The 25132-nt window shown below is 41.6% G+C and overlaps 2 protein-coding genes across 2 annotated transcripts; one reads left to right on the forward strand and one right to left on the reverse strand.

Moving 5' to 3' along the window:
- Positions 1 to 7221: 7221 nt before the first annotated feature.
- On the reverse strand, positions 7222 to 18676 carry lpcat1 (lysophosphatidylcholine acyltransferase 1). Its single transcript, XM_068747213.1, has 14 exons — positions 18590 to 18676; positions 13489 to 13628; positions 12932 to 13146; positions 12683 to 12795; positions 12544 to 12604; positions 11777 to 11835; positions 10993 to 11027; positions 10736 to 10790; positions 10515 to 10597; positions 10261 to 10386; positions 9390 to 9543; positions 8483 to 8581; positions 8265 to 8406; positions 7222 to 7436 (listed from the first exon to the last, which is right to left on the reverse strand). Exons 1-14 carry the CDS (start codon positions 18674 to 18676, stop codon positions 7303 to 7305), a joined length of 1503 nt encoding a protein of 500 aa, XP_068603314.1. The 3' UTR covers positions 7222 to 7302.
- Positions 18677 to 22004: 3328 nt separating this feature from the next.
- On the forward strand, positions 22005 to 23470 carry ndufs6 (NADH:ubiquinone oxidoreductase subunit S6). Its single transcript, XM_068747369.1, has 4 exons — positions 22005 to 22163; positions 22453 to 22506; positions 22829 to 22951; positions 23348 to 23470. Exons 1-4 carry the CDS (start codon positions 22026 to 22028, stop codon positions 23414 to 23416), a joined length of 384 nt encoding a protein of 127 aa, XP_068603470.1. The 5' UTR covers positions 22005 to 22025; the 3' UTR covers positions 23417 to 23470.
- The last annotated feature ends 1662 nt before the right edge of the window (positions 23471 to 25132 follow it).

Here is a 25132-nt window from a genome sequence, read left to right on the forward strand (position 1 = left end):
GCAGGACTCGTGCAAATCATTCTACAGTGAGATAAATAAAAATAAAAATAAAAAAAGGCAGTGCATTCTAAAACTGTCCTGATTTCTTCATCCCGCGACCGTGAAGTCGACACACACCTTTTTTTAGTTTGGGGAAATGTGGGTTTGGCTTGAGTTGGGGTTAAATGGGATCAATGCCCTAATCACGTTGGCCCCTCAAAGTCTTGCTTCAATATAAAAAAAAGAAAAAGAAAGCTTTATTTTGTCATTGAAGATTAAGATGATAGTGACTGCACATTCATTTTGCAAGACCTCTGACACAGATTCACAAAATTCTGCTGTTGTGGCATCAGCCCATGGACGCCCGCTCCTCTGGCAGCTGTATCAAGTCATTCACTGAAGAGCAGGAAATCACGTGAGGATGTGCTTCCGATGAGGCGATTTGAAGGGAAGTGAGTCTGACCAAAAAAAGTTAATTAAAGCACTTCATCACAAAGTAACATTAAACATTACATTATAATGATATAACACAATGTTTGAAGGTGTGAGGGAGACTTTAATTTCAATATTAATAACTTAATACTTCCCTTCTTTTGGCAGTTTCATCTATTGTGTAGTTCTGCCTTGGTTAAGTATTTATGTGAGGAGTGTGATAATGAGGTGGCTGAATTCAAGGCTGCAGGTACACACAAACGAGTCTCAATAAAGTGATACAGTTTACATTTAAAATACCCGATGCAGATGTTTGCCTCTAATTTCCTCCTTTATCCAGATTTATAACAGTGTGTGTCTCAATAAGCAGTATTTGCGTGATACTAATGTGCAGGCTTTGAGTACAGTATTTGATATTTAAGTAGGTAATAGGCAGGAAAGCAACTCTGTCATCCCTGACAAGAATAATGAAGGAAAAGGTGGATTGTCTCGTATTTATAGGTTATAACAGCTTGGCGGGGCTCCTCCTCTGTGTTATATTTAAATATCTCTTTTCCACAATGTCAATTTAATGTCAACTGACAGGGGAGCCCAAAACATGGCACTCACCTAATCAAAAGTTTGCATTGTGCAAAGAAGTTGCTTCTCTCTTTCCATTGTCTGGAACACATCAAGAGATTTGGCACAGTCAAACACCTCTGCATATTTGCCGTCACCATTGGTTTGTTGAGCATTAAAAATGTTAATTGGAATTTTTTTTTTTTTTTAAAGGAACGAACATATCGCATTGCCATCCCACCTCCTCCAGTCACAGGCTGTCAAAATGCAATATTCCAAATTAGATTGTATTTGGATAATCTTTTGAACTGTAATAGGTTTCCAGCCAGCAGGCATATTACTATTGGCACATCATTATTAAACAAAAGTGACACCGAACCATCACTTTGCAGGCGGCGCCAGATAAACGTTCGACAGCGTGCAAATAATATTAGTTCTGCTTCCAGAGTCACTGGCTTATCTCTGGGATGCTATATTGGGTTCATATCCCTGTCGGCTGGTGAGGGCCTTCTGACGGAAGTGTCTAAATTTATGAGTAGCCCATATGTGTGAGGTGCATGTTTGAATAGGCTGGTGCGAGTGTGTGTGTGGCGTGAGCATTAATGCTTTTATATGCAAATGTGGTGTCTGTGTGTGTGTCTGTGTGGGTGGATAGAGGCGTGTGCCTGCTTGTGGGTGTGTGTGTAAAACTGGGTACATTCATATGTAAATAGGCAGTGTATGAGAGCCTGTATATGCAGACGCGACCCATATCATGGCATAATGAGATCCGCCACTGTTGGTTACCCTCAGACAGTGGTAATTATCGCTACAGTGAAAAGGACTGACGCTGAAGGCCGGATGGACGTTCACACACCAACATTCACCCGCACACGGGCCTGACAGCCTGCTGCAGGCAAAATGACGACCTGTCCATTTAGCGGTGGGATGGGAATAGGATGCTGCTGAACTGGATATGATAAATTAGACCTGCATCCGCTTTCTAATCAGCTGCACATTACCTGCATACCTGCTTTAATATTCAGCACAAAGATAGGGGACCTTTACACTGACATTAAGTCAATGAAAACCTGATATAAATCCTTATTATAAGACAACATGGGTTACCAATAACAACAGGCAATCTGACCAGCTTTTTTGCGCTTTTATTCCACCCCATCTTGCAGCTCACTCAGGAAAGCCACATTAAATGCCACAGCATCACATTTCCCAACAGCTGCACAGTGGGCTACAGAAAAACACTGAAAACATCGCAGAGCAGGGGGCGACAGAACAATGTGTGATGTCCAGAAACTCGCAGAAGAATTCAGCGTCACGGTTTCTGGGAAATGATTGAATTTAATGAATAAAACATTTTATAAAGAAGTTAGTCAATTTAATCTAAATGGAAACCAAACCAACAATAATATGAAGTATTATCCAAACCCTATACTGTATCGTCCTATGGACCATAAAATGCTGTATGTGTATATACACACATACATATTTAGTAGTATTTATAATTACAACATGTACACAATGCTCCAGCCCCCATCTGGATGCAGTGTGTTTGGATGCAGCTGGAAAATGCATTTATCCTCTTAAAAACAGGAAAGAAAAGTCAGAACTTCAATATTGAGACACAGACACTGTTTTAGAGTATCTTTTTTTTGATGATGGAAACATGGAATATTGCCAGCTTCTTCTTTCAAACAAGCTTTAGAGATTTTTGGGACCGTAAAGCTATTACACATAAACCTTCATCTTTCAAAAATCTGTCCTTGTAAAAGAAAAACAGGACATTCCAGGTGAAAATTAGATTTTTTTATTTTCAAAGCAGCGGCTCTGGTTGTAGATTGTTTATGTTGGTTGTATTGTGCTCGCAAACAAAAGAGGAAAAGCTTATATTTTTAAACACATTTTCCTTCACACTTCAGCAAAGTTTTTTTTATTTATTCATCGTTCCATAAAGAAAAATAGGTTTAAAAAACCAATTTCCGGTAGCAGGCACATTAAACTTTCGTTTGACTACAAAAAAATTTAACTCAAAGTGCATTTTATTCTCAAAGCTGTAAATGATGCAGACGATAAAGACCTCTCAGTAAATCAAAGCTGACTAAACTCCTGAAAATAAATACATATTCTTAATCTTATCGATACAAAGAAAAACATTTCTGCGTATATTTCTATCATTTGATTTTAACAATGAATGCAAATTACAGGAAGCCACTGACTGTCATAAAGGTATGAAAACCTCAAACACAGAGTGCAACGCAGTCAGCAGTAAAGATAGACAAGAAAAGTCAGCGGCATGAGGTTTATGATTTGTAGTAAATGGATGAAAACGTGTGTGTGTGTGGGGGGGGGGGGGGTACTCTCCCTCAGCAACCTCACTCAGTGTTTGCATCAGGCCCAGTGTCCCATCACCATTTATAACATTTGTCATCACAGTAATTGTCCTTGTCCTGGCGTTTCTCCTCTACAGAGCGCTGCGCTCTGATGCTGCTCGCGGGCTGGTCTACCTGATAGGCTCCACACATCCTGTTTGCACATTGAAGGGCGCGTCAGCCAAGTTCTGATTTATTTTCGTGGTACTCGCCTTGAACCTTTCAGCCACAAACTCGCTCTCCTCACATCTCTCCATCTCTGGAAACAAGTCCTTGCCTTGCCTGCTTGTCGCCACGTCCTAATGGACTCCAGACAGAGCGCTGTGTCTTTCATTGTGAAGCCATCTTGATCAAGTCCATGTTTCACTGCAACATAGAGGAAGAAACACAAAATTATGAATTATACTTGTGCGGCAATATTCACCGTGCTCATCCCATCGGCCGTCATCATGCAGCAATCAGGGAACAAGTACGTGCACATATCCATTTTCAGCAGCTTTATACTTGGGTGCGTTTTTCAAATGGCTATAAGTTGAAAGGGCCATTATAAAATCCCCAAGCCGCTCATTGAGCTTGTCAATGCTGCAAGCTTAGTGTGCTCCAAATCAAAGGGATTCCAGAAGGTAAAAACGGAGTGAAAAAAAGACACATAAATACGTCTAAAAGCTGCATTGTCTGTGGCTCTCGCCGCTTGCTGCTGTGTGGATGTAATGCAATCACTGTTCCTCAAGTAGAAAGATGCCTTTTCGTTTTTGCTGAGGAATTCTTTTTTTTACCTATGCCTTGCCTTTTAAATTTGTTTTTCGGTTATCCTACGACATAAAGAAAAGATGTTGAAAAGCAAGCAGGTTGGATGCTCACCCTGACTCACACCTACGAATTGCAGCAAATATGACATGAAGATCCATACATTATTAAGGAAGCATTGCCTTTCAGAAGTCACTCCCAGCGGAGATGGAGAATCACCCTTGTGTCCTTGTAGGAAATAAAGAAATAGATCTTCCTTCACGTAAATCAGTTCTGCAATACTTCGTGTCTCGAGGCCGATTTGTTTCCAGAACAAGGACTGTGTTGTAAATAAAGAAATTCTGTGGGGCTCATTTTGTATGTTCTGTTAATAAACTCCATGATGATGAATATGATGAAACAACTTGATACCAAGTGGCAGCAGACATGTTTATTCATCAATGCGTCATCAATCACACTCGAGTCCGAAAATACATTTCACACTGGCACCGACGACAGAAACAGAAGCAGGTGGCAAAACGCGCTCTAAATAAAGTTGAATGTTTTCAGTTTAACAGGAGACAGAAAATTACTAAATAGCTAAAATGTCTAAGTCAGCTGAACCTTTATTCAATAGAGAAGGCAGAGAGGAGGTGACAGGAAACTTGGTGAGAGTGGGAAAAATAGATCCTGCATGGCTCTGGTACCAAAATGGGTTCGGGATTAGGCTCTAACTGGTTCTAGACAGACATGAACCCACCCCAACTGCTGGGCGTGCCCTCAGACCCCCACCAGAACCTTATCTTTTTGCCAACTGTTTGAATAATGTATCCATTATTTAAAACTTTTAGGTTTTTTTATTTTATATAACATTTTATCCAATACTTCAGGCTATGTAAACTCACATGCTAATCGTAAATGCAATCATGTTCATTCTTTTTTTGATTATAAGCCATAAACTCATATAGGGTATCCCTGGAGTACGAGTACTTTTATGATTTTGGTAGGTGCTCAGACTGCAGACCCGATTTGATGCAAAAAAAAAAAACTTTATTGCTGCAACAAATTATTCTGGATCTTCAAGATTCAAGATACTTTATTATCATTATGCAAACATAATAAAATCGTGAGAAGGCCCACGGCTTAAGGCACACATCATAACATAATCAAATCACTATATTGCAACTGTTCATGCAGGCGTCCAGAACCTGGCCCAGAGTTAAAAAAAACAACAAAAAAAACAGGCTAATTTACTGGCATATCAAGAGCATCCTATACAAAAACCATTTGGACCGCTAACCCTGCAAAGTACAGGAACCACAGTTGTACTGCGATGTTCTCTGCAACCAGTCACTGGGATGAGGTTCAGATTTGTGTTTACTGTAGAAGCGGGGATTTCTTGGGTATAGTGATGGCAAGAGTAAATCACTGCGAACAAATCCCAGCCCTCATATGTGGTGGGTTGTGGGCAGATCCCTTCGAGGCAGGAGTGTCTGAGACTGCAGAGGCGCTGCTCAATGAGCAATTTATGTTCTCAACAAAGCTTCTTCTTTAGACCCCGAAGGCAGGTCTTAATTGTTAGACGTGATATCTCGACTCTCCCTCTCCTTTTTTCCCTTCCCTCCCACCCACCCTCCAGCTATTAGGAATTGGATTTGGAGCAGAACGATCCATTTAGTCCCTCTCCTCCATCTCTCCCTCTCTCCCTTTCCCTGCTTCCACACCTCCTCGGTAGGTTTCTCTCATCAAAGCACAGGCTTAATCTCTCTATTTTTACCTGAAGGAATGAACGGAAGAGATGAGGTAATGCTTTTCCCGTCCATCAGGTGGGCAGTGGTGCATAGGATCTCTGGTGTGTACAGTTTAGGGAGCTAGCGCCACCATGTGGAAAGAAGCCACGATGAAAGCAGTGTCGAAGCAAAACCTTGATGTGGTTTAATCTGTGATTACCAAGTGATAAATGAGAAACACAAATAGCCTTACACAAATATACAAACAGGGTCTACAGCTGAGTAAATAAAGCTGTAAATTATATTCATACAATGAACGGTTCATGGCACTTAACCCACTTGTTATAGGCAAAAGTCAAACAGCCCAAACACATCGAGGTGAGCGTGAACACATAGCGCCACCTGGTGGATAAAGACAGTAGATATAAAAAGAAAATCTAAAAACTATAAACTGGCTGGTTCTTGCATTTAACGGAGAAAGGAAACATGACAGGAACATCCAATCACACTTATAAAAAAAATGGGTCAGTGGAGTTTAAACCTCAGAGCAGCTGCTAATTTAGAAAAGCAACAAGACAAGCACCATTCAGACCCAGCATTCCCAAGTGTTTGGAAATGTATAAGATGCGTTCAAGAAAATAGCATATCTCCCTTTAAATGTTTTTCTTGGAAAAATACATTTAAAACAATTTTCCCTGATGTTACAAAAAAAAAAAAAAAAAACCTTTGGATAACCACATCAGAACACAAGTGGATGACTGATCCAAAAAGCTTTGTAAATGTTGGTTTCTACATCCATGGCAGCAACAGCTATTTAGTTTGGGTTAGGAAATTAGACTAACATACTGACGACTGAGTCTAGGGAATTTCTTTGGCAGTGAGTTTCTAAAATACGCTGGACTATATCTCTGAAGAATGAGCGAGAGCTGCTGCACAGCAGCAGACTCTATTTCTACTTGCATTAAACAAGCCAGCATTGACAGAGAGGTAGGGTAAGAGTTCACATCACTAGGGGATCCACTCCCACACAATCAGCAATCACCAGTTATTTGTCTGATACTGGTTGGAAAGTATTCGCATATCACCAACTTTAAGAAAGGAACAACTATTTTTTTGTTTTGGTGCATTTAGCCAGTATTTGTTACAGTTTGGTCCGCCAACATCCCAGCAGTGTATACATTTAAATACTTTCCCCGTCAGTGGTACTAAACTTCAAATCAATGTTAAGAGGTTAAAAACACCCCTCAAATTTATCAGCCAATTTCTTAAATAGTAGCAATTACGTCAAAAATAGGAAAAAAAATTATTAAAATAAATATGTTTGCAGATCAGAGAAACGTGTTTCAGAGCCAAACAAAACGCTCAGAGGAGAATTGAGATCCATCACTACTTTATAACTCTTCCATTTCTGTGTCTACAGGCACTTGAAGGCACGGAGGTGGCGAGCAAGGTGCATCACAGAGACGCCATTGCTGAAGGTAAATTGCTTTGTTGGGTTCGAGTCCATTTTTTCAGTCTTCTTTGCTGTTCTGGATGTCGCAGCTCGGAGGTTGGCCGAAAAAGCAGAACCCGCGTGGATGGTCTTTAAAATCCAGGAAATCCTGAATAGAGTACGGATGCCGCTCTATGAAATGACAAAGTTCATCTGGAAAGGTAGAAAAACAGGAAAAATTCAATTAAATGTAATTAGTTTGAATTCTTAAATAAACATGTCCGATGTATTTTTCTTTACTTTGGTCGCAGAATAAAGATTACATTTTATATTTAATGTGATTCACGTCTCCATTTGTGGAATCACTTTATTACGACCATTACAGAGAAAATAAATATTTCACTTTGCGTCCAGATGGGGAAACCTGCTGGAGTCGTATATACGTCAAAAGCAGCAACTGCACAGTCCATAGAGAAAGAGTGGATAGAAAAGCTTTGACAGTTTCTAGTAAAGGCAGATGGTGGATGTAAAGGAGCAGGAACACCAACAACATACGGTACTTTACACAAAAGCACAGACAAATCAATGGCTTCAAAATGTGGTTAAAACAGGAGCTATAATTGAAGTACAGTAGAAAATATTTGTTAGAAATAAAACCAGACAAGTGTGGAATTAAAACTGACTTGGTAGAGAATTCATTTTTGGTTTAATTTTTAAAAAGATATCTATAATTGGATAAATATACTAGAAAAGCACTGCGAGAGTGCAGACCTCCGCCAAGCAGCTCATTCCTCTTGTAATCAAAAGGTTCTAAATTGTTCTTGGCATCTTTATAGACCAACCATGAAAGTAAAAGTTAATCTAAGTTTGACTCATTTTTGAATCCATAAAAAGACTAACCAATGCTTATTTTGTGCTGATTGATGGAGGATGCTAATAGAAAAGAATAAAACGTGGCCCAGTGAAGAAATAGGAACACAATGCTAGATGCTGTCGGTCATCTCTGAAATGGTCTCACACTGAAGGTAAGGTAAGTCTTACCATATGTGATCCTTTCATTGTCAGGCCTGTCAAGCGATAAAAACAGACCCGACAGTTCCACCTCTTTCACTCCTAACATTATTTCCAAAATGGCAGCGACATCGTCTTCTTGGACTTCACCGCTCTCCTCGCTCGCATACATCTGCCCACAAACACATCTCCTTAAAGCATTGGCTGAAATCCTACAATGGACTAGAATTCTTGGTAAATGTTCTCACCTTGAAGGCCAGTTTGAGAGTCTTCATTGCCTGCGATGGACGATGAACCGTAGACAGAGCAATGACGTAAAGTCTGCCGTCTATCTGCCCATCTCCCTTCTGTGAACATAATCGCCTTAGTGAGTACAGCTACAAAGGAATCACGCTTCCATGTGAAAATGATTTTATCCATGCTGCACAAAGACATCTTCCGATTTTGGTAAACTGAGCAGTGAGATATGGAGATCATAATTTGGTGATAGAAAAACATCCACAGCTTCAAATGATGCTCTTTTTTTTTTGGTGCCACAGATTTTTCTTCACAGCATCACTGTTGCAAGAAAGGTGGAATGGAATGAGACACAGGAAGAAAATCTCAGCGACATCAGCAAGTCAACAGCATCCAAGAGAATACGAAACAAAATGTCTCGGCTTTTACTGGAATTCCTACAAACTAGCACCCTTAGTGCCTGTTCAGAAAGGGCCTTTGCTGGCCTGTGGTTTTGCTGGATGTTGGTTTCTTGTTTTAATAGTAAAATTATTTCCAGCCTCCAGCAGCAAAACTGACCTGAATCGAGTAAAGCCTCCATGCTGGATGGACTCTGCAGAAACCCTGAAGCTAAACTGCTGCTGCACAAAGACCTTTTCACCCGTGTAGCTCAGCTCGGCCTGCAGAAGCTTGAACTGGGGAATCGGTAGATTTATTTAAATGTCTTTTACCAATCAAAAAAATGCCACTGAAGCTCATGACTTGGTTGTTTCTATCAGATTCCTAAAGTTTTAGGATGTTTTGAAACACACTTCAGCCTCATTTTAAGATATTAGACCGCTCCAGATGTCATATATTCCCTGTTTGTCTGTTATTATAAGCATTTGTCTGTAGGAAAAAAAACTAATCTTATTATGCTTTCATCCCGTCTGTTTTTACCTTGTCAAAGAAGCTGTGAACTTGTGTGAGGGTATCTGTAACTGGGAGGTTGATGAACTGAGCAAAGTCTTCCAAACTCAGACCGTCTCCCTGCAACTTCCTGGCCCTCCTGCCTTGCTCCTCCAGCGCCTCCTCTGTAATGTCTGCTCTCAACCTGCCAAAGCAGGAGCACAAGAGAGAATGCATAGAGATCACACCAAGCACTAATATGCTGTATATTTCAGCAGAAATGTTAACAGTAATTGACATTACGTAGCATTTTACCCCACTACTTCACTCTACTTTGAGCTTTTAGTATACACTTAAATTTAAACTGTGCTATGAAATGAAGATTTTTGGTTGTAACAAACCATAAAACTACAAAAACAGTTGTGACGGCTTTGATAGTTTATTTTTAGGAACATGCCTAATTAAATCTAGAAGAATCCAGAATAATTCAACAATGCAAGATGCAGCGTTTTACTTTTTAGTTATTTCCATCTATCACATATTAACTATTTGAAAGACTGATTAACTTTGATAGAAGAGCCAGGCATGTAGCGAGGAAGAACCCCTTAAACTTTGCAGAGGATATCTTGTGTAATCAACAAAATAATCCCATGATGAGTACAGGTATCCAGTTAACCGACCTGGATGTTAAACCTGACTGCATTATGGTGACTCGTATTAATAATACTTAGCCTTATTTTGTGCTATATAGCAATAAATATTTAATTTATTATTATTATTACTGTGTTATGCCAGAGGAGATATCCTTCTACGTGCATTTCTAACCTGAAAAAAGCAGGTGTCAGCGTTTCTTCACCCTCAGTCTTGGATCTGACTCATTGACCACCAGCCCAACCAGTCAATCCAGTCTCCTTCAACTCACCTCAGGCGACAGACAAGCTGGTTGAACTCGAGTAGACTGCTGTAGTTACATATGGCCAGGGGCCCCCGTGATAGGACGATCGCCTGGTCTTCAAAGGACAGGTCTGTGAGCGGGACCTGCAGCGCCCTATCAGGACGGAGGGAAAGGTTTACAGGACCTTCACCTGCGTCTGCATGTCACACATCCCAAACAAGCACGTACAGACAATCCAGAACAAATAAAACATTCATGCAAATACACCAAGACACACTTACTTTGCCATGAGCCTTCTGACATTGTTAGCAAACAGAGACGGGTTTCCTTTCTCCTCCTTTGATGGAGTGTAAACTGGCAAATACTAGGTGGATACAGAGAATATCAGCACGATCCAGCTGGCCGGCCATGACATTGTGTAGGTACTCAAGAACATTCATAAAAATTGATAGACAGTAAAGATATGTGAGCTCTAGTAAAAAAAATAAATAAATACACTCACCTCTATTTCCATGGGATTATGAGGTTGGCACAGAGTGAGCCACAAGAGCTTGAAGCTGAAAGACAAAAGAGTTGCTTTGTCTGTACATAACAAGACCCGGACCGAGCAGGACTCAACGGAGATAATGGCAGGTTCCCTCCAGCACGACTGTAATATCATGTGGTAAACAGGTAGGTAGTGTTTTTACTGCATACTTAGCAGAGGGCAGTAGAAATGGTACACGTTTGTGTGTGTGTGTGTGTGTGAGGTAAACTCACGCTCCAGGGCCTCGCCACGTCCATGAAATTGTATCCTGTGAACAAAAAGGAAGAAAGTACTGAACCATTAAAGCAGCAATAATTTCTGTTTTGGCTTGAAGGCATTAGTCACAAAACCAACGTGTTGGCCATGGTGTTTTTTTAAGATGTGAGATGGTCTGGATGAGTTGTTTGGCTTAATGGATTCATGTCATTCATCCTGCTCTGAACATGAAGTGGGCGTTAGCTGAACAGGGCAGAACAACGTGACGGACTCGTTCCGTTGAAGGAGACCTTGAAAGACAGATCTTGAGCATACACACTGGGCAAAGGAATAAACTAGCAAACGAGAGTCAGATTAAGTCACAGGCAGGGCCGTTGATGGGGAGGAGGGGGGGGGGGGGGGGGGGGGGCGCAGCCTCATTTAGCTGCCAGAGTCAGCACAGTGACCAAACTGAAGCCAAATACAAATGGTGACATAAGCTTTCTAGGGAAGCAGAAAAAAAATGAGATAATATGAATTTAATAATTCATGAAAGTTTAGGAAAGGTTCTGAGAGAGAGAGAGAGAGAGAGAGATTATACCCATGTGTGAAAGAAAGAAAGAGGGATGAAATATCACTCGGTTAGAACATGAAGTCATTCAGCACAGGAGGAGCACACAGTAGCATGAAGGAACAATTACATCACAGGTGTGTGTTAGTAAATGTCGATTTGTGCTCACTTTCAATCAATGGATGAAATCAGGCCGTATTTGAACTCTTAGGTTGGTGGGTTAGGAAAGGGTTAAAACAAAGTGAGTTTACCAGTTTGTTTGGGTAGCGTAGGACCACTGGCTGTACTGGGAGCCCTGGTATGAAAGCACCTGAGAAACACAGAGGAGGGAAATTGCATTAACCAGCATTTGATTTTGACACCCTACTATGGTTCCCTCTAACAATCCCCACACATGCATATGCAGAATGCCAGGAAGTGACAGCTCTATTAACAGGAGGTAACTATAGAGCGCATTGTGCACAGGTGGCACAACACACATTAGAAACACACACACAGACACACATCCACTTTGTCGTTCTGTTGTGCTGGGAACCAGTCAAGAGATATAAACTAGAGGAGACACAGAGACTGGTAAAACAAAACAGGGAGATCAAGCTGGCTAAACACACACACACACACACGGACAGAGAGCGACTAACAAGGCTTACTAGGAATGACAGAATTGCAGACTGGAAGAAAGAGGATCAGACAGAGTCGACGGGGAACAATAGCTGACAACATAAAACACACACACCCAAAGGCTGAGACTAGAAAACAAGAAGGATTGGGTAAGAAAGACACGGAACCCAAACCACTTAGAACCACCAGATATGAAATTAATAGGCAAAGTTATCCACAACTGCAGCCGACCCCATGCATAATGATAGTATTATCAAGGACAGACAATGAAATGAACACTACATGTGATCACAGGGCCTCCCTGGCCTCAGCATGTAGAACATCTAGTGAAATGTTTCTAATACTTTCCACCAGGCTTAGTGACGCCATGAAGCAGGACGGGGAACCGAACACGTACCGGCCTTGAATAAGATGAGACCCGACCTGTTGGTGCACGTCCCCTCTGGGAAGATCATGATCTGGAACAAACAGACACACATCAGATACACATGATTCAAACTCACCGTTTCAAACTGGTTCCAATCCCCGCATGTTACCTGAGGCCACGCCCCCCCGGACTGGGCTCTCCGCTTGATCTCCGCAACCGTTTTTTTTCTGGAGTCCTGATCCGACCGACACACAAACACTGGCCTGATGTAGCTGATCAGTGCTTTTGGGAATGATGAAGAGAGGCGAGGTTTTGGACGCATGCGATGCCGAGATAGAGACATAAGAGTTGGATATGAAACGTGTTTGCTGTCATTTCAGTAAACTGCTAGCAAACAGACGCAAATGTTGCTACTCACTACCCCAGACGGGAGTGCTCCTGCTCTCCAGTTTGCCGACTATGGAGCACATGGTCATGGTGACTGGGATGGCGTCGAAGTAGGAGGAGTGTGGAGCAACAGTAAGGATGGGAACCGCAGAGGGCGGCGCCCGCTCCCCTTTCACTTTGATCCAGTGGAAACCTCCGCAAAACCACATGGCTCGCATGATCGCCCATAGACAAACCTTGACGAGCCTGTTCGAGGAGGAGCACAGACAATCCGTATTCTTTCACTTTAGACACACAGTGACCTGAGAGTATTCACTTAAAGTAGGTCCCGTTTGCAGACTTCTCCTCCGCCTTTAGCACCTCGCAACCACCAGAACTTCAACACGAGCATTCAGTTCATAGTCTGGTAATGTGCAATACCGTCTCATGTACAAAAACTCAATGTCCTCATGTGCAATGAGAACATTGAGTTGATTTTATATCCTCACGGTTATATATATATATATATTTTTTAATCTGATTTAGATTCTGATCAACGAATTCAAGTGTTGTTTAGCTCTTTATCAGTACAACATGAGCCACACACACCTCCTCCACCATGACCGTGGCTCAATGACGAACTCCGAACGTCCCAGCGAGGCGGCGAAGGCGAAAGGCCACGCCAGCAGCATGAGGAAGGACACCAGCAACAGTCGCACAGGAAACACGGTGACAGACATCAGTCCGATCTGCAGGGACAGAGAACAGGAATACAGTCAGCTACGAGCTCTGCTCTTCCTCCACACTGACACAACCTGCTCCGATACAAACAGGCTTATTTATTAGATAGAAAACTGTTAAACAAAACTGGTTGTATTGAACACATTGTACGTTTTCCTGCAGAAAACTAGAAAAGTACTCGGAGAATGCAAACCAGCACCAAGCAGCTAATTCCCGTAATTGGATTTGCACCGTGCACATGGTGATCCCGATCATCATTAAAAGGTTCTGAATTCTTCTTGCTATCTTTAGTGATTGCAAGTGAATCGGAGTTGCTGTGTATTTTTAGCTCATTTTTGAATCCGTAAATGGGTTTTCAATGTTAAAATGTTGTATTTTTTCCTGACCTCATTCTGGATCAGATCCTGAATACATTTTGCATGAAAGTGCATATTATGACTGATTTTTGGTGAATTCAATGCAGATTTTACGAGATATGATTTCTTTTTTTGGGGGGGGGGTCTATTATAAGTAAATGGGAAAATCCTGATAGGTTTTCGAATCGCTCTCAAAATGTAAATGTGATCTTAGTTAGACCAAGACGCAGCTTAAGATATTTTTTTTTTTTCTCCATCAAGAAGTTTTTTCGTGATCCTGCTAACAGACAGACAAAAACCCTCAAAAACATAACCAGCTTGGCGGAGGTAAATAAGTCAGCCTGACCTACAAGGTCAGCGAGGAGGAGCACATTCCATCTCAGCCTTCAGGGAACAACGGCCAACACTCACTCAGACACACTCGAATTACACTCAACATTACAAACAGCTATGGATTAATACTCGTCATCTACTGCTGATGGAGAAACGATGGGGAGAAGCACATTAGATGGTTTTGAATCTTAACATCTGAACAGATGTCATCATAGAAAGTGAATAAAAAACCATTTTCTCGCTGTCCGAGATCCATCCTCATCTGACCCAACATCTTCCAAAAAAAAGAGAAAAAATGAAGTTCTTATGACAAGTAAATAATGATTTCATTATAAAGAGATTAATGGTCATTCTGTTATTTTTAATCTTGTGAAGGGGAGAGCCAAACTTGTATTTAGAGTGTGTGGTGTGATTGAGGAGCAGCTCCACTGGCCTCATTTGCCTCACTACAGGAAAGAACGGAGACATGGTTCTGTTTAATGTCATTTATATTTAATCTCCAGTAGTCTCAAACCATGTGAGTAAATATACTAATTTGCATTCGGTATATATCGATTTTTTTTAAGTGCACATATCTTCTTTCTTCATTTATTTTTATTTGGTTAATTTAAAATCCTGCAACAAATGTTTGCAAATTCAGAGGTTTTCTGACAGCGAGAGAATTGGAAATATATTTTTGCACAACAGAGGTTTTATGATCCAACAGTACGGCAGTAATATGACCATTTATAAAACTAAGTCCAGCCCGAGGTTATACAGCAGCCTTTTAAGCCTCGACACTGAAATAAAAAGCAATAAAGCCCGAGTGCCACAGTAGAGATGAGACGCCAGCTGACAGCCTTATCATGTCTGTTCTTTTACTGCATAATGACAGAGCTGGTGTGTGTGTGTGTGTGTGCGCTACACACACACACACTAAAAAGGTGAGAAAGTCATGGCCTCCAGAGTAAATTCAGGCTGTATAACTCGGTCTCCGTCTCCCGTTTGTTGAACCGTGGGTCAATCTCTTCATCCCCTACTTTCATTCGGGTCCCTCATCATCCTCCCGGCCTACCTTACAGTGATCTCCCAACCCAGAGGAATTTCTCTCCCCAGTTACCCAGCCATCAGTTTCTCAGCTACACCTCCATTCTTCATGCTGCCCCCCTCCCTCCCTCAAGCCGTTTTGTGTGACTCCTCTGGGGAGTCTCATTAAACCCCTCCCTTCCTGGCCTGTCTTTCCTGTGTGGAGGAGCTCAGGTGCACTCTGCAGGCCTGTATTAATAAATCAACAGCAATGCGAGTGATTTACGACACAAACACCTCGCCTCACCACCCCCCCTAATGCACACTGAACTCATCGTGAGCGCTCAACAAATCCATCAGGGAGCCTCCGCTGACATTTTCTCAGGAGGCGGCCCGGAGAATGATCAGGTGGGGGGTAAAGTGGAGAGAATGCTCCCGTTTAATTGGAGCACCCAGCCACCACTGATGAGACAACATTAACCATAAAGCCCCTCTTCTGCAGTGCTGGGACTGCTTGTACCACACACCTCCCCTCTATCAGCCGCCTTTGTTTCAGTGCAATAAATCGTTGTGATGCTCTGCATATTATTTCTCAAAATGTAAAAGTTTATCCTCTAAATCTCTTTTTATGGTCAAGGATGCATTTTGAAACTTTTGATTCCATGCATTCTTCTTCTACGTGAGATGATACAAAATTCCAAACAGCTGGAACAAAAGTAGGTCAGGAAGGAAGAGGTAGGCCTTTAGAAGAAAAAATACATTTTTAGGACTCAGCCCTAAATTATTACCAAATGTTAGGTCACATCAGCTATTTTCATATTAACAGAATTCATAAACACTTTGTTTTGTGTCAGTTGTTCAAAGTATTTTTTTTATTTTAATTCACTAATTTCAAATTTTACTTTACGGCTCAATACTATTTTTGTTAATCACTAATCCTTGACTGTTCAAGAAACAAAGAAGGAGAGATGTCCACAGTAGAAAAGTCCTTTTTAAATTAAAGCATAGATATATTATCTATTTTATCAATTATTGAAATTATTCATTTATTACTATGAAGATATTTTAGGGATAACTTCCATTTAAAGTTAAAAATAACACGAATAAAAGTGAAATACTTTAATAAGTTTAATAAGAATATATATATTTTTAAAAGTAAAAAGAAAATGTCTTATTGTCTCGATCAACTTGCACACAGAGTACATTCCAATGGCTTATTGGCCATTCAGTTCTGGTCAGGAGAGTCTAAAGGTCGGTCATCTCCAAACAGACAAACACAAACCGCAATTAACGCACTCAACCTTTGCTACAACTAAACACTATTGCTTCAACTCATTGCTTCTGGATATGAAGTCAGATCTTCTTACAAAGCAAAAAACATTTTAAACATCTAACTCAGTTATTTTCAGTGTTTTCATTTAAAAACAAGAAATGCTGCTTAGTGAAAACTGTAACTCTACGCTGTAATGATTCAAATACAAATTAGAAGAACTGTTTACAGGCCTAAAGTGATGCTCTAATAATTAATTTAATGCATCCAATGCTAGAATGTGGCCCAGCCCACTGCTGACTGCTCATTGCACTCTGCAGTGAGGTGGGGGGGCAATGGCTATGAGTTTATTCTATACAATGAGCCAAGGGAACTTTGCTCCACCTGGGAGACCAGCACTGCACCCGTCCGTCTGGTTTGTTGAGTTTTGGCAGGAATTTAGAACGAGCATCCGCTCACACTCAACCAGCAACAGGTGTGTGAACAGGTTTAGATACTGAAACAAAAACGACTATTTCATGAACAACTCGAGAATTAGAAGAAGGTATTCCTGAGATATCACAGTTTTTCCTCTAATACACCCAATAGTCGTGTATGGTGAGTTGGCAGTCATTCATGCACTGCGTGACGATCACAGTTCAGCAATGTGTGACTCAGCTCGAATGCGTGTCACGGTCTCAGGTCGACGGCACCCTGCTGATCATGACTGTTAGAAGTAAGGAGGAAGTATTCTGGGATGGCCAGGGGAGACGTTGTACTTATCCCTCTGATTTATTAACACACACACACACACACTCTGGGAAACACACACATTGCTGCTCCAATGGGAGGTGTGAACCTGGCACAGAAGAGCACGCCGTCCATTTTACATGAACGACCGCCGTCAATAATGACAATTAATACAATTAATAATAATATTATTATATTTACATCACCGATGTTTGTCACAGCCATCTAACCAACAATCTGCAGCGAACTCAGATGTGTACTAATGATGAGTTTCTTCCACAAAGCCACCGCTGGATTAAATGGAGAGAACTCTGAAAGCCAAACTAGCGTGTTTAGAATGAAGGCGCCTCTGGGCCGGCCCTGGAGATAAGAAAACAGAAAAACCTGATGGGGCACAGCACAGGAAGCGCGCAAGCGCCTCTGGCGCAACTGAATTTTAGCAATTTCAGAGGAGACACACTCCGAAACCACCGAGTCAATCCTGCGTAGTTCTGTAATCAAGTACAGAAACGCTTCTGGAAGAAATCTCTCTTAGACAGTACGAAAATGTGCACAAGATGTGTGTGCACATGCATGCACGTTCATTGTGTGCACGCAGCTGCACGTGCGTTTCGGTTTCAGAGACTTTTCTGGCAGGGCTGTTGGATACAGAAATGAGGGACGCTGTCCTGCAGCATGTTTGCTATTTTGACCAAAGACTGTCACAGATATTTCATATAAGTGTCTGAGAACTGCGTTAACTTGTGGGAAAAGAGTATAATATGGGATCTTTAACACACATGGCAACCCCCCCCCCCCCCCGCCCCAAGGGCTCCCAAGCCATCTTCAGAGGACTCCTGTTCTCTTATTTTGACCTTTGTCATTGACTCAGACAGAAAATAATCAAAAACAGATAGACTGAGTCCACATGAGAACAAAGCTCTAACGCATCTAAATTATATGTAATTATCTTCATTAAAATGGAACCTTCTCCTTCTTCCTGATGAACTATTCCAGAATACAGAATTAGGATTATTGTTCCTTTCACAAACTGACTGCCAGTCACGTGACGTCGACTTATTCACCCGTTAATGCCATATAGAGCACTTATTGAAGATGTGGGAACAACAAAAGTTATATTTTTTTTGACTATTAGCCCATGTTTTAGTAAAATAAAGTGTAGTTAAGTCATCAAAGTGTCAAAAATAAGGTCATCAACTTTAGTGTTAACCCTGACAAGGTGATCTAAGTTCAGCTTAACAGCAGTCAAGTTATCGACAGTTAATAAATGTTTTACCTTGAAATAATCACTCCTGGTGAATTTCAGCTCGTGGACGAAAGGGTTTCTGCTCACTCTCGAGGGCCGACTGTTGGATGACTCCATTGTTCCCGACCCGAGCGACGCGGTCCGGTATCCGGTAACGTTAACGGGGTTTGATGGCGTCGCTCTCGTCCCGTGTCCCTCTTCAGCTCTCAGTCAACTCTCTGGCGACACGAGCAGCGTCCTGCCGGGCGTGGGAGAAGGGCGGCTCACACAAACTACAAGCTAGCGGGAAAACGGAAAAGAAACGATTGGACTTCCGGTTTGGGGTTTCACAATAAAGCGCGTGTGTCGGTGCAAGCGTTAAAACTGAGCTAACAAAGTGACCTAAATCTGGCTTATTGGCTCATATGTGAAATAGGTCTTTTTTTTGGAATGTCAACAGCACAAATAAGAGGGAGTTTGATCTATTCTGATTCTTGCTGACAGCAGCATCAGGGGCGAGAGCAGATATGGCTTATCTCGACTGAGCACACTCCCGTCAATGTTTTGTCTGCAGTTTGGACAAAGTCAAAAATTGATTATTTCAGAAAATGTTGTTTCAGTGATATTTTCTGTTGTTGTGCAGATTGCTTTGTTAAATGCTAGTCCATGATACAGGTCTGTTCACAAACCTCTGCTGGAAGTGATGCCCTGAGAGTTAAAGTTGGCACGATATTCACAGATTCGGAGTAGTGTTACGTAGAGGATTTCATACGGATGCTGGGTATCAGGAACAAGTCATTTATGAAGATTAGTCTAAATTATTTAAATAAAACCATCCTGCCTATTTCTCGCATTGTTTTATTTTCAGACTTGATTCAAGATTCTTACAAGATTGTATAATCGAACGTCAGAATGATCTCCAAAGCTAACTTATATGTAGTTGTACCACCAAATTTTAAGAATAAAATTTTCCAAATTTGCGACAGAAAACGAGCGGTGCCTTTTTTTTTAAATCCTTGCGTAGCCCACTTCACGGTAATCGTGTCACCTAAGATTGCCAAACAATGTCTCCATGCTTTTATTCTGGAGAGGATTATTAGCTCTGAAAACCGCGCTCCGCGGCGTCACTCGTTTCCAGTAAGAAATTAGAGTGTTTTGCCGTAAAGTACGTTTCTCATGCGTTTCTAAAGTACTCTGAACCCGACCCGGCCAATGGAAAAAGAGCTGATCTTTCATTACATTAACCTTTTGAATACAAGTGAACACTTGAAATTATGATGATTGAAAAATGGATTTATGTTTCAAAGTTGCATGCGGTCTGTCTACAGTGTACTGTAGATCTTATCTTTTTTGTTAAAAAAGATAACTGTAAAAGGTTGGCTTTAGAGCTTATGATTTAGAGCCAATTTAAAATAGATAACACAACAGTGATCATAAAATAAGATCTGCGTGTAACCCAGGTCGGAGTCTGTTTGGCTCCCTCTTGTGGAAAACTAACATAGATGGTTCTGATACGTCCACAATCGTCATAGTTAAGTGGTACCCATGTGACTGCTATGTAATGTGCTAGCTGTGAATCAATTAAAAAGTTAGTATTAATAATATTTTTTATTGTTATGAACAACGATGTAGCACAAAAACTTGAGTTGATTATTCATCTGTAATTTAAAGCCCATCTCAAAAGCGTTTTTTTTTTTTTTACTATAATGAAAGATATGCAAATAATTTTGATACTAAATGTAGTTGGTCAAGGATATCCAATCGGCTTTCAGGGTTCTCAGTTCACAACATCCACCTTCATCAGCTCCCAGTTAAATCCTGCATCAGTATAAAACCCTCTATGTATCACCTCCATCAACCTGCGGCAGCCCCACCTGCAGGGAATTACTTCCAGGAGAGGTTTGCAATAGCCCAGCTTTGGACACCATCACCTTCTCTCCAGATTCCGTTTAGTTCTTACTTTCCTTACTCTGTAAAGTGACCAACTGACACTTGAAAGGTGAAATACAAACGAGTTAGCATTAATCCCACATTTGTTTACTTAATCATGTGTTTATTTTTTATTTTTATATATATATATATATATATGTTTCAGAGCGTTGCAAGTTTTGCAGGACAGATTATTTGCTGTAAAATCTTATACCGTTATTTTTGAGTCATTGCTGCTACAACCAAAAACAAAGTGAAAGGAAAAGAGCAAAATATATTTTTCTCCCAAAACATTTATTTTGTACCACAGTTCTTCCAAATGTGCACAATCACAATACAATCTCTTTAATATCCCTTCAATATTTTAGCCTTGCCTCTGCTTGTGTCTCGGATGTGTCTTGCAAAACACAAACAAATGTCCCCTCCGTCTAACAAAGAAACAGTCTTTGCAGCGCCTCCTCAGAGAAGACTTGGTTTTCATCCCTGCCGACTGCTCGATGCAGGGAAAACGCCGACACTGCGTCAAGAGAGATGGCCCGCACTGAGCGGTGCAGAGCCGGGATGATGACAGGGGCGGCGTGCAGGAAGCTGAGGCGAGGGTGCGAAGACACCTGGAAGCTCTAGAGACTGGAGAAGAGATCAAACGTAACCCATTCATCTGGGTCACTCGGCGAATTAGCTTGGAAGTGAGGTGCTGAAACAGGAGACGTGCCATGGTGCCAAGAGCTAAAAGAGAATAGAGTGGGGGACATTTTAGTTTTCCTTCTCAAACACCATTCCATTCACCCTGACATTGTTGGATTAAACAAAACACAATTAGGATCAAAAATACTGTGCGATTATTAAAATAAATATCGTAGACACGAATGTACTGGTGCTTAATACGACCAGGTATCAAATTAAATGTTTACAAATTATTCTGTGACGACGGACCACAATACGTGAAAACACAGTATAGAGTCTTACATGAGACATTTATAAAAGACAATATATACTGTATGTATATATTCTACCGTAGGACGGCATTGTATGCTAGCCCAGGGTATAGCATGTATCGACATATTAGCATGTTTAGCTGCTACCGCTACCACAGCATCACACCAAAGTGACCTACAGACTCGTCCCCGAATGGCAAAACGCTCTCACATATTTAGAATGTAAACAAACCTTCACGAAATTTCTTGAAGGGAAAAAAAAGCAGCTATATTGAACTTTAGGTTGGGGTTTATTCGCCACAACGCGACCGCTGCACTGTTCTTGAGCTAGGCGATACAACTGCTTCCGGTTTGTCATAATAGTAGGTGTTTTTATTCCCCCACGGCACGACTGGTCAGGAAATTTGGCATGTTGAATTTGGTCAATTATTTTCCTTATTACCTATTAATTATCCCTATAATATTTACGTGAATAGCGTAACGTGAATGTAAATATATTTAATACTCATGTAAATGTAAATCTTATGTTGAGCTATACATTGTGAACCTGACAGGCAAAATTCTGGCCATAATTTCGTATAACACGTCAACGTCATTTGGGAAAATACTCTGCTGAACTAAACATGGCGGCCACTGCGGGTAGGCTGCTGTCCTTCAGTAAAAAGGTGCTTGTTTCACCTTTGAGGCTGTCTGCTGTGCCTGCTCGTTGCTACAGCGTTGAGATTTCCAGTACCGGCGAGCCCATTACTCACACAGGCCAGGTAGGCATCAAAGGGATTCTCTTGGATTGTCACGTATTGTTTAATCTTGGTTGCCCAACATTAGCTTCGTCCCAAGGTGTCAGTTTGGCTAGTAGATCCATTGTCGGACAGCTGTCCATGGAGAGCTTTATCTTTTTACATTTTGTTTGTAGAGTAAACAGACACTTTTACATTAAAGAACATCTCGTTTTTTATGCTATTTATGAATCTAGGGGAAAATATTGTGTTCATAGGGGCTTCTATAACTAACAGCAAAGAAACGATGACAAGTATGTGCGCCTTTTCTCAGGTTTTCGATGAAAATGATCACAGGAGAGCAAGATTCGTTGTCAGGCAGAAAGAGGTAAGATTAAAATATACACGGGGTTTCATCGAAACCGGTTAACCCTGACCAAATCTTGCTTTGTTGTTGCATGCATAAATGTCGATGCAATACATTTATAAATGTGAATCACTGCAATTAGATGCATCTTCAATTTGTCACTATGTTCCTTCTGTGATATTGCGTCATACAATCAGATTTGATCACTCAGACTCATCATTACAAATGTCCAGTGATGGAAAACACAGCCCATGCTGGACAGTGTACGTAGGGGACAGTCCTCAGTCTCTAGTTTTACTGTGCTGATAAATACAGAGATCTCATTGTGTGTGTGTGTGTCAAGGTTAATAAGAACTTCGCCATCAATCTGGTGGCAGAGGAGCCAGTGAGAGATGTTGAGGCCAGGGTGGTCTCCTGTGATGGCGGTGGAGGAGCCCTGGGCCACCCCAAAGTCTACATCAACCTGGTGAGACCCTGCACATACTAATATAAAAATATATATATCATCGGATGGTGATTTGATCATTTGAAGTATATATTCACACACACACACACACACACACAGGACAAGTCACAACAGTGCATTTCAGTCATCTGTGTCATGGTTGCTCTGCACTGTTGCTTCACAACCAGCCACTACTTCGGTGTTAATCTGATTAAACTGTTTCTGGGGATTAATTGACCACGTGTTAGTTGTTCTGAATTAAACGCAGCCTCGTAGGTAGCACGGTCAGTGTCTCCCTTGGGCCGGTCCCGAGCCCGGACAAATACAGTTAAATTATTTATAACCATCTTAACAGCGCATGAAGCAGATGAGTCATTTACACTTTCTCATTCTATCATTTTCCATCTCTTTCCCCAGGATAAAGACACAAGAGTAGGCACATGTGGCTACTGCGGATTACAGTTCAAGCAGAAGCATCATCACTGAAACATTTTGTCTTGCTTTGCTTCTCTGTGATTAATAAATTATATCCGTCTGTCAGAGTGTGTTCTTATTAATGATGGTTTGTTTAGTTTCCAGGATTTTGCAATGAATCTGAAAAGTCTCCACATACAACGTGGTACTGCATGGGAAGTTTTATCTTATTCTTACTCTTTTTTTTGTGTGCGTGTCATCCTGTGAGTAGAATTTGTCCCAGATGAGGGTTTGCAGGACACAATTCAAAAACTGCAAGTAACAGAGTCACCTTGAATAATGTATTCGTAACATCATTTTTTTCAATGAAATGTACCTGCTGCGAGGGATTCAGAGTATTTCTGCCTTGATTACTGATTTATAAGGTGCAGTTCCCCACTTCGACAGGCAGAGGTCAGCAATGTCCTGTAGAATAGGTAGGTTCAGTCCCCCCCCCCCCCCCTCCCCTCCCCTCTGGAGACGATGCAGCAGAAAAACTATATTAATCTTTTCCCCTAATTGCACAAACTAAATGTGGCGTTGGGCATATGGGGCCAAACGGTCCGACCTTTGCCGACAACGCCACTTTAGGACTTTCAACCTAAAGAGCTATTTTTTCATTCCTTTGGTCCCCAGCTCATTTTAGCGGGTTTCCCCAACCACAGGTCCGCTCACAGTGACGACCAGCACGGCATTCAACAATTCAAAATATTTATTTAAGACTCTAAAACAAGCTTTCCGTTAAAAACACTGTAAGCACACAGAAGAAGAGGAGAGACAAGACAGCGACAGTCTACGGCCAACCTGCCTTTGACGGGGAAAACACAAAGACAGGAACCAGGGAGGGGAAGCACCTATATATGCCCCCCCCACCCCCCAATCAGTGGCAAATGGGCCACAGGTGCTCCCTCCCACACCTGCCTGCCTAATTACATCCCATCCGGTTACATAAAGCTTTTTGTTTTAACGATCAACTCTGACATATTTTAGTGCTATAGTAAATCTCTGAATGCTCTAACCTCTAAAAAGAAAGCTTAATGGAGTGGATAGAACAATGGTATCCGCTCCATTGTTATCATGGAACACAAGCGATATCTTGTAGTTGCAGTGCTTCCATTGATAAGCAGCCGAGATGTGTCCGGTCTCTGCTGCTCACTGCGAGGAGCGCCTCAGAATTCCTTGTGTGTTCATCCCACACAAAAGTCTTGCTCTGCCAAGCCGGGAAGGCGTCAAGAGCGAACCGGCCGGATAAGACACACTAGTGCGGAACAATACATGTTTGAAGGAGATCATATATATATATTTCATCAGGCTTATCCTCCATAGACCTCTGCATGCCAAATTGGCCTGTACTTGGCTGGGGCTCCAGACAGCGCTGGCCTGTGCTGTCCCCAGTGATGCAGCCAGTGGAACTGCATTTTCCACACCATAGAGCTCAGGTTGAGGAGAGAAGTCAGGCTGATATAATTGGCCCTGGTGACTCCTGAAAGTGAGGCTTATGCTGTAGTTAACCTCATCTATAGTCAGACCTTTTTTGGGGTGATTGAAGGGAGGCGAGGTATATTGTTGAAATGAGACAGGCGAGCGAGAGCAGCGTGTCAGAGAGCTGACGTGGTCTTGCGGTTAAGTCTGAGCAGTTCAGAGGTGGTTGGTTGGTTGGTTGACTGCCAGAGGCAAAATCTTCAGATGAAACTGAGCATATGAATTGTGCTGAATTAAACAGTGCAGCGTTTTTATGCTGGGTTTAAC

This window comes from Brachionichthys hirsutus, chromosome 13 (assembly GCF_040956055.1).
Source record: "Brachionichthys hirsutus isolate HB-005 chromosome 13, CSIRO-AGI_Bhir_v1, whole genome shotgun sequence".
Lineage (NCBI taxonomy): Eukaryota > Metazoa > Chordata > Actinopteri > Lophiiformes > Brachionichthyidae > Brachionichthys > Brachionichthys hirsutus.